Consider the following 13,310-nt stretch of genomic DNA (forward strand, 5'->3'; position numbering starts at 1 on the left):
GTGCAGTTGCTGTTATCTGTCATCTTGCGAGTTGGGTGACCGCCTCTCCTTTTTGTTTGTGAGTGTGTGTATCTCAGTATTAGAGTGTGTGTTTGCTTGAGTTCTAAGTCGGATGTGGACATGTGAGTGTCCAGTTTCCAGTAACCTTTGACCCTATACAGCTAATTAGTGATATCCCCACTAACACCACTGAGAACTTCACATTCTGAGGCATTTGTTCAATCATTTTTCATTTTCAAAGACTGCTGCTCACCTGTTGCTGCCTGTCACCATTACACCAGAGAAACTGAAATGCAGTTAGTGTTTATAAAAAGATTTTTGCAGTAGATATCATGTAAGGTCATTATTTTGATATACTACACTACCAGTCAAAAGTTTTTTAAGATTTTTATTTTTTAAAGAAGTCTTTTCTGCTCACCAAGCCTGCATTTATTTTATCCAAAGTAGGCCTACAGCAAAAACAGTAAATGTAGAAATGTTTTTACTATTTAAAATAACTGTTTACTATTTGAATATATTTTAAAATTAATTTATTCCTGTGATTTCAAAGCTGAATTTTTAGCATCATTGTTCTAGTCACATGATCCTTCAGAAATCATTCTAATATTCTGATTTGCTGTTCAAAAAACACTTATTGTTGTTATTATTATTATTATGCTGAAAACACCTGAATAGAATTTGTTCAGGTTTCTTTAATGAATAGAAAGTTCAGAAGAACAGCATTTGTCTAATCTTTTGTACCATTATAGATATCTTTATCATCACTGTTGATCAATTTAAAGAATCCTTGCTAAATAAAAGTATTAATTTCTAAAAGCTTTTTATTCCAGATAAATGCTGATCTTTGGATCTTTCTATTCATCAGAGAATCATGAAAAAATTTACTCAACTGTTTTAAATACTGATAATAATAATAATAAATATTTATTGAACAGCAAATCAGCTGGTTGATGATTTCTGAAGGATCATGTGACACTGAAGACTAGAATAATGATGCTGAAAATCACCAGCTTTGATCACAGGAATAAATTACATTTCAAAATATATTCAAATAGAAAGCAGTTATTTTAAATAGTAAAAATATTTCAGAATTGTACTGTTTTGCTGTACTTCGGATAAAATAAATACAGGCCTGGTGAGCAGAAGAGTCTTTTTTAAAAACATTAATAATCTTACTGTTCAAACACCTTTGATAAAATGCATGCAAAATGTGCATTTTATAATGCCTGACATTTTTATTTGTATAATTCATATAATTTTTTACATTATTTTTAATAACTGAATGAAAATAAAAATCAGCACAGGCATTAAAACTATGTGTATATATAGGGGGAATATATTATAAGAATTAAAATGATTATTATGAAAATGTTACTAAAAAACAGGGCTTCATGTAAGAACTGCAGTGGGTTTGTGAGTTGATAAATGAAATGAAATAAAATAAAATAAAATAAAATAAAACAGAAATATTTGTTTGCATGCTTGTCAATGTGACCATTAAGTGACATTAAGGAGAAAAAAAGAATTAAAGAGAATCAATAAATTATTAATGATTTACTGTCATTGTGTGAGAAATATGTAATCCTGTGATGCATAAAGTAATTGTAATCTGATTATGAGCATTATTAAATGTGATACACTCTTATTATGAGTACTTCATTTTTGGAATCATCATTAAGTTATGACCATACAGGCTCTCTTTTTATTGTTGTTATTATTATTTTTTATTATTAATAATAAAACAAATATTAATAATTGCAGCATTTAATGGGTCTTTTTTTTTTCTCGTATTTTATGCATTTTATTTTTTTCAATTTTGGATGCTCCAGATTTGACTAATATATCAAAATGAAAAATGTAAATATGATTTCTGCAAGTCGTGTTCTTTTTTTATACTGTTATTAAAACAATATAAAGACCATTCTGTATTAAGCTATCTGTTTACCTTTTTGGGGTTTAGTGTCACAGAAGAGGAGAGAGCTCAGTCTGAGAGTGACTGTGGAAAACAGTGGCTATTTTAAGCTCTTCACATAATGCTGCACTAGGACAGGACGATTAATCTTATATCCCGCTTTTATTTTCTGTGACCAGCCCACCCACCAGGGAGGAAGAAAGGGAGAGACTCGCAGTCAGAAAGACTGTATGGCCCTATTACCATATCCTAAAAATACTTTTATGTACCTGCTCTGAGCATCTATAAAGGTTCTTCAATTTGAGATAATTGAAAACAACTCTCTTTGATTTATCACACCTGTATTCTCTGTAAAACCTGATATGCCACTGCGAGAAACCAGATCTGTCCATTCATCTGTCAGGTTAAGAACTATGGCAAGGTTAAAATACCTTTGGTAATTTGCTGTGGTAGAGAGAGAGAGGAGGGATGCTGTTTGTGAGACACCGGAACTCTGAGGTGTCAGAGGGCAGATCTCTGGAGATTCTCTCTGTCCTTCTTTGGTAATCTCTAAGCTTGCAATTAGCGCGTTGACGTGTCGTTCTTTTTTTGCAATTTTACGCATTCTTTTAATCTGTGCGTCACTATAACTAAGAACATCAAAAGGTGATGGGCATTAACTAACATGCTGACTAAGGAGCAGATGCCCCGCGTGTGTCGTAGCAATCATCACCTGATTTAAAACCACTCTCGAGTCGCTTTTAGCCGCGGCACTTGTAGCTCGCACAGATCGGGATGTTTTGGCTTGAATTAGTCGGTTGTATTAGAGACCGGTGTGGGGTGCCATTAAAAAAGCAAAACATGGGGTTTGGGGACGCGGAGTATCCATTTCACGTGCCCCTCCGGAGGCGCCAGTGGGCCATTTGAGACGCTTCTCGTGGGATCCTATTAGAGGGCATCGGTGCTGAAAGCTGCACGGACTCTCCCATGAGCAATGCGCGATTACGCGTGGGGTCACCACTGTACCATTTTATGAATCCCACTGTTCCAGTTCGCGCACAACCGTTATTTCCGGTCAGAGACCCACCATTAAAATAAAATCCTCAGTCAAATGCCACCTGACAACTCCAAGGAATTCAGAGGGCAAGTGCAAGTGATGCTCAACGTGACACATACAAACATTTACGTCTGTCAGCAGTTATTAAAATATAAATGTATAGCTATTTTACGGATTTCAACTGATAATACGGAATACAAAATTCAAAATGCAGAATTAATTTTTTTATGTAACGTTTTAATAATAATAATAATAATAATAATGTTCAGTGTGTTCACAAGTAAGAAAATACATTAAATAATATGGTAAGACACCAATTTGCATTATCAAGCAGCAAAAACAGTTGTTTTATATAGCTAAAAATAGCTGGAAGTGGATGAGAGAGAAGCCAACCCCATACAATTTACAAATGGCCCCGCCCACTCTTATAGGAAAAATAAGGTGAATATAGTTGCCTTAATAATTGAACCGAAAATACATATACGGGCAAAGAAAGAAAGAAAAACAATTTGACACTTATTTGAAATTAAGAATTTAAAAGTTCTTGGCAAAATTTGTTTTTTTTTTTTTCATTGAAAAGGGGGTGACAAGCTGTTTTAGGCTGCTAATAAATACCGAGGCTGAATTGTGTTCTGAAAAACATTTTTTTCTTTTACTGGAAACATTTACGATTCTTATTTTATTATTATTATTTATTCTGTTTATATTGTGTGCTTATCGTGGTTTTATTGTCACTGAATAACTGTGATGCACTTGTTAGCCTATAATAATATATTGTTATATTTTTATTTATATTTCTAAGTAATAGTTTTAAAACTTTAATAATTTATTTATGTTTATACTATAATATTGTGTGAACTATTATGCCTGAATCTAAAAATGCACCGTGAATTAAAACCTATAATTTGTAGATTTTTCTGTTTCTGTATACACGTGTGGTAAATGTCAACATTATACTATATCACTGCAAAACTGGTGCACAACTGTGATTATCTGAGCAAGTTTAGTGTTTGCTTCCACTAGGAGTATGATGCCGCGTGCGGGGGTTACGCCCCTGAGCTCAAGAGATAAATGGTAAGATCCTTTAGCTCGTGAGTTACAAGTTACGCTCATCCTCAACTCGCGCATGACACGTTTCTGCTCTGAAGGCAGTGGCTTGATCTCCAGGTCCAGTTAGAGAATAACAAACTCGCAACTTTCACCACTACATCCTCGCCTCTAGCTCAATATGTCCACCGGCTCCATCAGCGATGTGGATGAATTTCACGAGTCTGAGCTGCTGGATGGTCTTTTGAAATTCGGTTCCGGTAAAGATCCGGGGACATCAAACGAGAGCACGGAGGACAGCTCCAACTGCGAAGGGGCTTCGGTGACAGAATGTACGGGGAAAAGGCGCAAATCAGCCGCCATGCGTAAATCGGCGCCTAATGGTGTGGCCCAGGAGGGCAAGCAGGTCCAGAGGAACGCGGCGAACGCGCGGGAGAGGGCGAGGATGCGCGTCCTGAGCAAAGCCTTCTCCCGGTTGAAGACAACGTTACCGTGGGTTCCGCCGGACACCAAACTGTCCAAGCTAGACACGCTACGGCTGGCCTCCAGCTACATCGCGCACCTGCGACAGATACTCGCCAATGACAAATACGAGAATGGCTACATACATCCAGTCAACCTGGTGAGAAACTTTTTACAAACTTTTTGAAAAATCCCAGTAAACAAGATGCGTTTTATGGTCTGTACAGTATGTATAAAGTAATATGTTTTCGTTATTATAACGACACCTTTGTTTCCAACCATTTAACAGTACTTTCAATCACTTCTATCCGTTTTAATAAGTTTTCAAAATTTCAGTTCGATTTTTATCCAATATTCCAAAAGTTGAGTTTGGCAACACTTTGTTTTTACTTACAAAATAGAGGCAGAAACTTTTCAGTTAGCGCGATGAACTGTTTTGGATTTACTTTGAAAAAATAATTAAATTTAAGTTTTTAATTTTAGTGTATACATGGTAAATGATCAGGCCTAAAACTTTAAGCATGTTCTGAAAGTTATATTAGTCCTTCAGAAATTATACATGACGGATACCATCTTGCTTTTTATTTCAATATTTATAGACGGTTACACTCTTAAAAATAAAGGCTCCAATGGGGTGTTTCTGTGGTGATGCCATAGAACAGCCATTTTTGGTTTCCTAAAGAATCTTTCAGTGAACAGTTCTTAAAAGAACCTTCTTAAAAATCTAAAGAAACTTTTTCCACTATGAAGAACCTTTTCTGCATTTGAAAGGTTCCATGGATGTTCAACGTTGTTCATGGAACCATCGATGCCAATAAATAACCTTTATTTTTGAGAGTGTACAGTAACCTACTTGACAAAGTGGTATGGAATATCCTAGGTGTATATTCTTTATGTATGTTATGTTTGCAATATATACATTTTAAAAGCTTTGAAGTTATTTGGCGTGTTTACCAATTTTGATTGAACGTTCATTCATATTTTTTCCCACAGACGTGGCCGTTTATGGTGGCGGGCAAACCAGAAAATGAACTTAAAGAAATGCTGAATTCTACACGTTTATGTGGGACTACAGCTTCATGAGACACCAAATGGACTTAAACATGGACTGTTTTAAATATTTTTATTCAAAAAGAATAACACGTCATCTCCTATCTAACACACGAGTGGGAATAACTGGGGACAACATCCTCACTCGCATTCCTGTAAAGAGAAATTGCTATCTATTTAAATATTCACACTTGGGCCTTGCTGGTACAAGGCAACGATGTGTGATTTTATGCAACTGTTTTTATAAAGATTCTGTCATCACTTTTTTATTAAAAAACACGAGAAAGCATTATACATATAGAGCTTTGGTTACGCGGAGTGTCATAACATAACGCGCCTTTGCTGTTGGCATTAGAATAATTGTAAATAAAGACGTTATAGTTTCAAATGGTCCAAGTTACCTCTTTGATCGACCACGGACAGAGAGTTCATGTTTATTCACTTTGCTTTGACCTGTGTGAACCTTGTTATCATTTCGCCCCACCTTTTTCTCTCAAGATCTCTGGCGAGAGGACATGTCACCCTGTCACCCTGCCTGCGAGAGATAACATGATTAATTCCCTTAATCGGAAGAAACGTAAACCTTCTCTTTATCATGATATATCTGTCATCAGATAAGCATGGCTTTAACCGTTTTGGAAATCGGTTGGAGATCGAGAAACTTCTCTAAAATCTCTCTTAATTCCCGCGACTCTGATTTTTTCTTAAAGTAGTCAGGCCAGAGAAAAAATGCAAGCTGACGTGGTCCGTGTTTAAGGTCAGTTGTTTTTAGACCAGTAAATCGCACGGCTCTTAATCTCACTGTGCAGCCGTTGTTTAATTTCGCGCGGGGTTGTGACCGTTATGTTTATAGCGCGCGGACAGTTATTTATGCGTCACTCCTCTGAGGGGCGCGAGAGCACGAGTTACCCGGAGTTACCGATGATGGGACGCCCGATGTCACAGCCACGCCGCGGCCTTACGGCTTAGAAAAACACTGCCCCCGCGTATATAACTGTATTCCACATTAAACTAGTCATCACTGTTCCCTCGCAGAATTACAGAAATCCGCGCGGTGAGACAAAACGGTTTGATGGCGCAAGACAATAACAAGCCGCCGCCATCATCCATCACACGCTGTTATTGTAAGGAGAGGCTGAGGGGTGATCTGTGCGAGACTGAGAGCGAGGGAGGCTTAAGCACACACATACACATACACACACACACAGCACACACGCTTGGGCAATAAACATTGTGAAATCTTCTGATAAGTTTTAAAATGAGATTTCTACTCACACAGTTTAGGCCTAAGGGATTTAAATGTGGTGTTTTGGCTGTTTAGTAACAGGGTTATGCTTAAATGTTATTATTTTTGTGTTTTGAGACGTTTTTTCTTATCAGTATTACGGAATCATTTTAATGGCAAATCCAGACGTAGTGTTGACGTAATACATTTATTATTCAAATAGAGCTTTCGTGACGCCTGTCAAATTGGCGGGAACCCTATGTGGGTTCCCTCAGAAATTTCCTTTGGGTTTTTGTCATGGTGGTTTATGATTCATGCGATTTTTGTTTCATTTCACTTAAATCACACACGGTTACATATCAAACCCAAAAGCATAGGTTGTTAGCAATTCGTCAAAAAGATAAACTCAACTGTGGTTATTTGTAGACCGTATTTAGCTACTTGAGGAGCTTTTAAAATTGAAGTATGCTGACTGTGTGTAATTCATATTGTAAAACAAAACATAGAAGTCTTTTCAAAAGGGAACAAGAAAATTATATTTTCTTTCTAGCTTTTGGATTCCTTAGTTCAAACATTATTATCGTTAATCATTTATAACATTGGCGAAATGGGCAAATTCAGGCGTAATTATGAATTATTTAAGCAACAATTGTTGCATTTTCATATCGTCTATAAAGATTACTATAAGCCTATTTTTAAGTGTACATATTCACCTTATTTTTCAATGGAAGTTGTTTTCTGGTCTTTCCCATTTATAAGCCGCCGTATAATAAGGAGAAGAATAACGACGTGCAGTAAACGTAAAACTGTTTGCACTACAAAGAACTGTGTTCATAATTAAGATAATACCTTAAAATAATATGGTGCTACACACCAGTTAGCAACATCAAGCACAAAACGAGCTGTTTTGTACAGCTAAAAACAGCTGGAAGCAGATGAGACCGGAAGCCAGACATATTAAAATTACAAATGGCCACGCCTGCTCTTCTGGAAAAATAAGGTGCATAGTATATCTTTTTCTTATTTTTTTGAGCATTCGTTTATATAATTGTCTCAATCTAATGAGACAATCAAAGTTTTCTATGAAGATTTTAATGGCACTCCAGAGGATGTAAAATATTTATATCTCATGCTAATACGTTTTATGGGACATCTTTTTCTCACGGGACGCTGGAAATCTCCCCACACCTCCCCTAAGAGAAAAAAGGCAGAACGATCTTTTCTTTCACCCCTTCTTCGTCTTCTTTTTTTGTCATCATTTGAAAATCAAAAGAAAGCCTTTTCTTTTAATGTAAAGGAGTTCCGCTTATTTCCTGTGCGAAGCTCATGTTCATCGTATATATATATATCAGCACGGATAAGTCAAGGCGCTCCATCACAGCAAGACCACCGCAGAGAACACTGAACACTGCCCGGGTCAGCTGCGCTCTGCCCGGCAGCGGGAGGAGGAGGAGGAGGCAGGGAGGGTCGGTCATTAGAAAGATAAAGTGGACCCTGGATTCCCATGCGCTGCGAGAATATGGCTAATTGTTTTGTTGGACGGCTGCCCAAAGCTCTCTTTTATAGTCCTAAAGTCTCTTGAGAGGGAACATTGGCATGTGGTCTAGATGCACATAACTAAAATCTGCCAGATAAGAGTGCGTGTGTGTCAGCTAAAGTTTATGATGAGTCTTAGACGTTGGTTTAAAACGGCTAATGTTAAACCGCTCGTGTCTGGACTGCATCTGAGCTGGTATGTCAGCCTTCACTCAAAACTCCGTTCCTTTAATAGTTTTTCCAGTGGCTTAACAACTTTATTTATATTTGACATAAAATAACACAGAAAGTAAATGAGCAAGACCTTTTAAAATGTTCTTTTGTGAGTGGGAGAAACGGCATCAATCATGACACAATAGGTTTCAGCACCCAGACACTGAACAGCGACTGAAGAGCTCAATCAGTCTCACCACTGTATGTTAGGTTACATCAGAGACCTGAAAACCAGCACTGCAGCAATATGTAGTCATTATGCAAGGAAGGCACAAATACTTAAAAATGTAAGAGCTCGTTTCACTGCAGGTATGCTGGTTCAAGAGAAGCCTATGGCCAATATAAAAAACAAAATGAACCCACTAAAACTAAAAAGTTTTACAACAAACTGCAGTTGTTTATTTACACTTTTTTTCAAGTTTGAAACTTAAAAGAAGAAAACTGATAAAAATCATGTAATTTGCTCCATTTATTAATTAAACAGAAACAAAAATCTTATGACATACACTAATAGTCAAACATTTTTGAACAGTAAGTTTTTAAAGAAGTCTCTTCTGTTCACCAAGCCTGCATTTATTTGATACAGCAAAAGCAGTAATATTGTGAAATATTTTTACAATAATTAAAAATAACTGATTTCTATTTGAATATATTTTAAAGTGTAATTTATTCCTGTGATCAAAGCAAAATTTTCAGCATCATTACTCCAGTCTTCAGTGTCAAACGATCCTTCAGAAATCCATCTAATATGCTGATTTACTGTTCAAGAAACATTTATTATTGTTATTATCAATATTTAAAACAGTGGAGTGCATTTCATGACTCTTTGATAAATAGAAAGATACAAAGATCAGCATTTATCTGAAATAAAAAGCTTTTGTAACATTATACACTAAAAGGTTGGAGTCAGTATATTTTTTCTATAATTATAAGAAATTATAGAAATTAATACTTTTATTTAGCAAGGATGCTTTAAATTGATCAAAAGTAATGATAAAAACATTTATAATGTTACAAAAGATTTCTATTTCAGATAAATGCTGTTCTTCTAAACTTTCTATTCATCAAAGAAACCTGAAAAAATTATACTCAGCTGTTTTCAACATAAAAATGATAATAAATGTTTTTTAATGATGCTAAAATGCAGTTATTTTAAACAGTAAATATTCACTGTTTTGCTGTATGTTGGATCAAATAAATGCAGGCTTGTGAGCAGAAAAGACTTTAAAAATATTAAATCTTACTGTTCAAAAATGTTTTACTGGTAGTGTAATATCCTATTTTTTTCTCATTATCTCTAATGTTAATATCACATAATATTGGGATTATATTTTTAGGGGGATTTTCTACATTATTACACTAAAAAAAATAATTATCTCTAATGTTAGTTGTGTTTGAATTCATAGGGATCAGAAATGATAATTAGTGTTAACTATTAGCAAACGCTTCATGTTTTCATATAATACTAGGATTATATTTTTTAGGGAGATTTATTACACTAAAAAAAAATCTTATTTGTAAATAATACAAAAATCACTGGAGTACGTTTTACAAGAAATGCCATTCAAAATGTTACATAATTATTTGAAAATTCACTAGCAATTTCTGTTTCAAAGTAAATCCTACACCAAATTTTAATAATGTATTTTCCATGTTTTTTTTTTTTAATTATTATTAAATTACTAATGCATTAATTAAATCAATCCTCACTAGAGTGACTCGTGGAACGTTTAATGCTACAGAAATTAGGTATTTGGTCCTTAATATAGCGACCATTTCCTGCAGAGGGAGCTATAATACAGTTGTTCACAGTACACCTGAACTGTGCCGCCACATGAGTGCATGGATGTGTTTTAAGAAAATGGCCATTGGGTGGCAGTAAGACTGTATGCTGTTTTTTTTTTTTTTAAGTTTGGTTTTCAATGGAAATCGTGCATGTATGTGTATACATATCTGCTATGAAATGAACAATTTCAAAAATAGTAAAACACATTCAAATTAAGATAAAACTGTAAAGTCATACTCCAAAAAACACAAGAGAATCTGAAGTACATGCTTGTAGAATTGACCCTCCCGCCCCCCCAGTCTAGTCCCACAGCTGTGTCTGTATATGCAGTGTGTTAGTAATGCATTTGTGTGTGCCTGTGCCTGGTAAATCAAGGCTAAACTACTTCCATTTGAGTGAAATTGACCAGCTTTTCAACTGCCCCTGCCACCACACGCACAGACATAAGAGCTTTAAATTCAACCCAGAAGTGTACTGCACATTAAAACACACACAAAGACTGTCCTTCATCTCTTAAGTATTTCATTAGAAGCTTATTTGAAATTGAAGTGAATGTGTGTGCGCGTGTGTGTTTTGACTCATTTGGATAAGTGTGCAGGCAGGGGTAGATCATAGTGAAGTCTTGTAAACTCTGCCATGATGAAAGAATAAATGGCTTGAAGTATCACACAAGGTAAATGTTACAGGGACACAACCGTGAGCGTGTGTACCGGGTGTGAAATGTTTGCCCAGGTGGGGATGATTACTTTTTGAGTGGTGTGGTACAGGAGTAATTCACTGCGAATCCTGTCCTTTGAGAATAAGCAGGTGTTTTTAAATGTATGATAGGTTTTTGAGGGAATATTAAGGGTTCACTACAAGTTAAGCTGAGCTGACAGCCTTTGTGGCATAATATTGATTACCACCAAGAAAAATGTTTTGACGTCCCTCATTGTCTTTAAAAATACACAAATTGAGGTTATAGTGAGGAACTTGAAAATTAAAGTGAATGGGTGCAAATCTCAGAGGATTTAAAAGCAGAATAAAATTGCTTGCATTTACTTTTCTGTGCATTATCTGAGATGTAAAGTTGTTCTTGTAAACACTCTTGGTCATATCAATATCAGTTGTGGATTCTGCTGTTCCTTTAAATTTAGAACATTTTGCCTTAACCCAGATTTTAGAACCCAGAATATTCATTTAACCCCTGTATGTTTGTTTGTCTCTCTCATTTTTCTCTGTCCAGTCTGCCTGCCTACAACGTTTGTACAAATGTCTTTATCCAGCACTATAACAACCACTGCTGTTTCTGCACCCACCTTCTATAAGTGAAGCTCAGCTGTGTGTGTGTGTGCATATGTTACGGTGTGTGCTGCTTTCTGCCCAAGCATACACCTCCCTGATCCTGAGCCACACGGATCCAATTAAAGTTGGAATTCCCAACCTAAAGACTGGAATCATTCACGTCTCCACCTCCATGATATTCCAGGGTGTCCCCAACCATGTGCTCTGTGTTTGTACGTGTGCATAGAAGCGTCAAGTCTGCATGTGTTTGAGAGTACTTCTGCATAAGCATGCAAAAGTGTGTGTGTGAGGGGATTTCTGAAGATAATTGAGAGCGGGTGAGGTTCCCACTCTCCAGCAATGAACGCTGTAATAAGACTGTGTTTGGGCTGAGACAGGGAGAATGTCTGATTTTAGCGTTCCTTTAAACAAAAGTGAACAGTGCTCTCATTCAAAACAGATGGTGAAGGTCAAATCGAGGAAACAGTGACAGGAGTGAGTGAGGGAGACGGAGCGACAGACAGACAGAGAGAGAGACAGAAAGGGAGGAGGACAATAGAGAGACAGATCGAAGAAGAGGTAGAGGGGAAGTGAGGTGAGGTGCTAGAGGAAAGAGAAAACGAGTTAGAGAATTAGAAATCCTTGCGAAAGTAGTGAAAAATAAACTCGGCTGGGCTTTTTGAGCCTTTGTGGGATGGGAATGTTTATCCACCGTACCTGGATAAATGAGAGAGATATAACCCTGATTAGTCAATCATTAAAAGGTTAAAATCATGATTAATATATTTGCGTAATATATTTATTTTATGTTGGCTTGGTATACTTAGTATTGATGTTTGTTTAAATGATGCTAAACTATCATTATTAGTTTCTCGACTGAGTGTTTTAAGTATTCATACTTGGTTCTTTCACCGCGTCTCCGTTTGTCCACCCGTGAGGCCACGATGCCCTTCCGGAGCGGCCAAGGATCACTTTTCACGCGACACCGGATAACAGTCTCCCTCCCGCTATTAATATTTAATCAAGCAGCGCGCTCGCTGCGGACAAATGATTTTTTATTTCTGACTGACGGGCGGCCGCCGGCTCGAGTTACACGCGTCGAGCAGCCGGTCGTCACAGCCAATGGTTGGACGCGGGAACGAGCCTCGTGCCCCCAGCGCTTTCTGGCACGACGCACTTAATCCACGCCGGTGCACGCGCTTGCCGCCAAAACCCATCAAGCGTTGCGCGGAAAGCAGGAGGACGCGACAGTTTCATTAATTCGGGATTATAGAGACTTTTCGTCTCATTTATATGGATTAAATTAGGTCTACTTATTGCCCCTTGCCTGTTCATTGACAGGCTGTTCAGAGAAACTGTGAGAGGTAAATTGTACGTGTTAAAAGTTGGCAGCTGACATAAATGGGCCTTATCCACCTTTTTCCTCAACGCGAAAGTAAGCTTAATGGTGAGACTTCCGGTTTATTAGCCGCTATAGGGAAATAACGAGAAGAATAACAACGTGCAGTAAACGGTAAAACTCTTTGTACTACAAACCAGTGTGTTCATAAGATAATACGTTAAAATAATATGGTAAGACATGTCAGTTTGCAATATCAAGCAGCAAAACAAGCTGTTTTGTACAACTAAAAATAGCTGGACGTGGATGAGACTAGAAGCCAAACCTATAAATATTACAAATGGCCGTGCCCACTCTTACAAAAAAAAAAAAAAGCGCATAGACAGGATGTACTGTATTACATTTTACATAAATGAAAAGTGAGGAGGAATAGATGTAAAA

The 13,310-nt window shown here is 36.8% G+C and overlaps 1 protein-coding gene across 1 annotated transcript; it reads left to right on the forward strand.

Moving 5' to 3' along the window:
• Positions 1-4,062: 4,062 nt before the first annotated feature.
• On the forward strand, positions 4,063-5,889 carry tcf21 (transcription factor 21). Its single transcript, XM_051097308.1, has 2 exons — positions 4,063-4,617; positions 5,451-5,889. Exons 1-2 carry the CDS (start codon positions 4,177-4,179, stop codon positions 5,538-5,540), a joined length of 531 nt encoding a protein of 176 aa, XP_050953265.1. The 5' UTR covers positions 4,063-4,176; the 3' UTR covers positions 5,541-5,889.
• Positions 5,890-13,310: the final 7,421 nt, after the last annotated feature.

Source organism: Labeo rohita, chromosome 23 (assembly GCF_022985175.1).
Source record: "Labeo rohita strain BAU-BD-2019 chromosome 23, IGBB_LRoh.1.0, whole genome shotgun sequence".
NCBI classification, from domain to species: Eukaryota; Metazoa; Chordata; class Actinopteri; order Cypriniformes; family Cyprinidae; genus Labeo; species Labeo rohita.

What these genes read in the sequence shown, in the direction of transcription:
- tcf21 (XM_051097308.1), top strand. Translation starts at nt 4,177, where the DNA reads ATGTCCACCGGCTCCATCAGCGATGTGGATGAATTTCACGAGTCTGAG. An exon ending in ACATACATCCAGTCAACCTG is followed by an intron (nt 4,618 to 5,450) that starts GTGAGAAACTTT and finishes TTTTTCCCACAG; the next exon opens with ACGTGGCCGTTTATGGTGGC.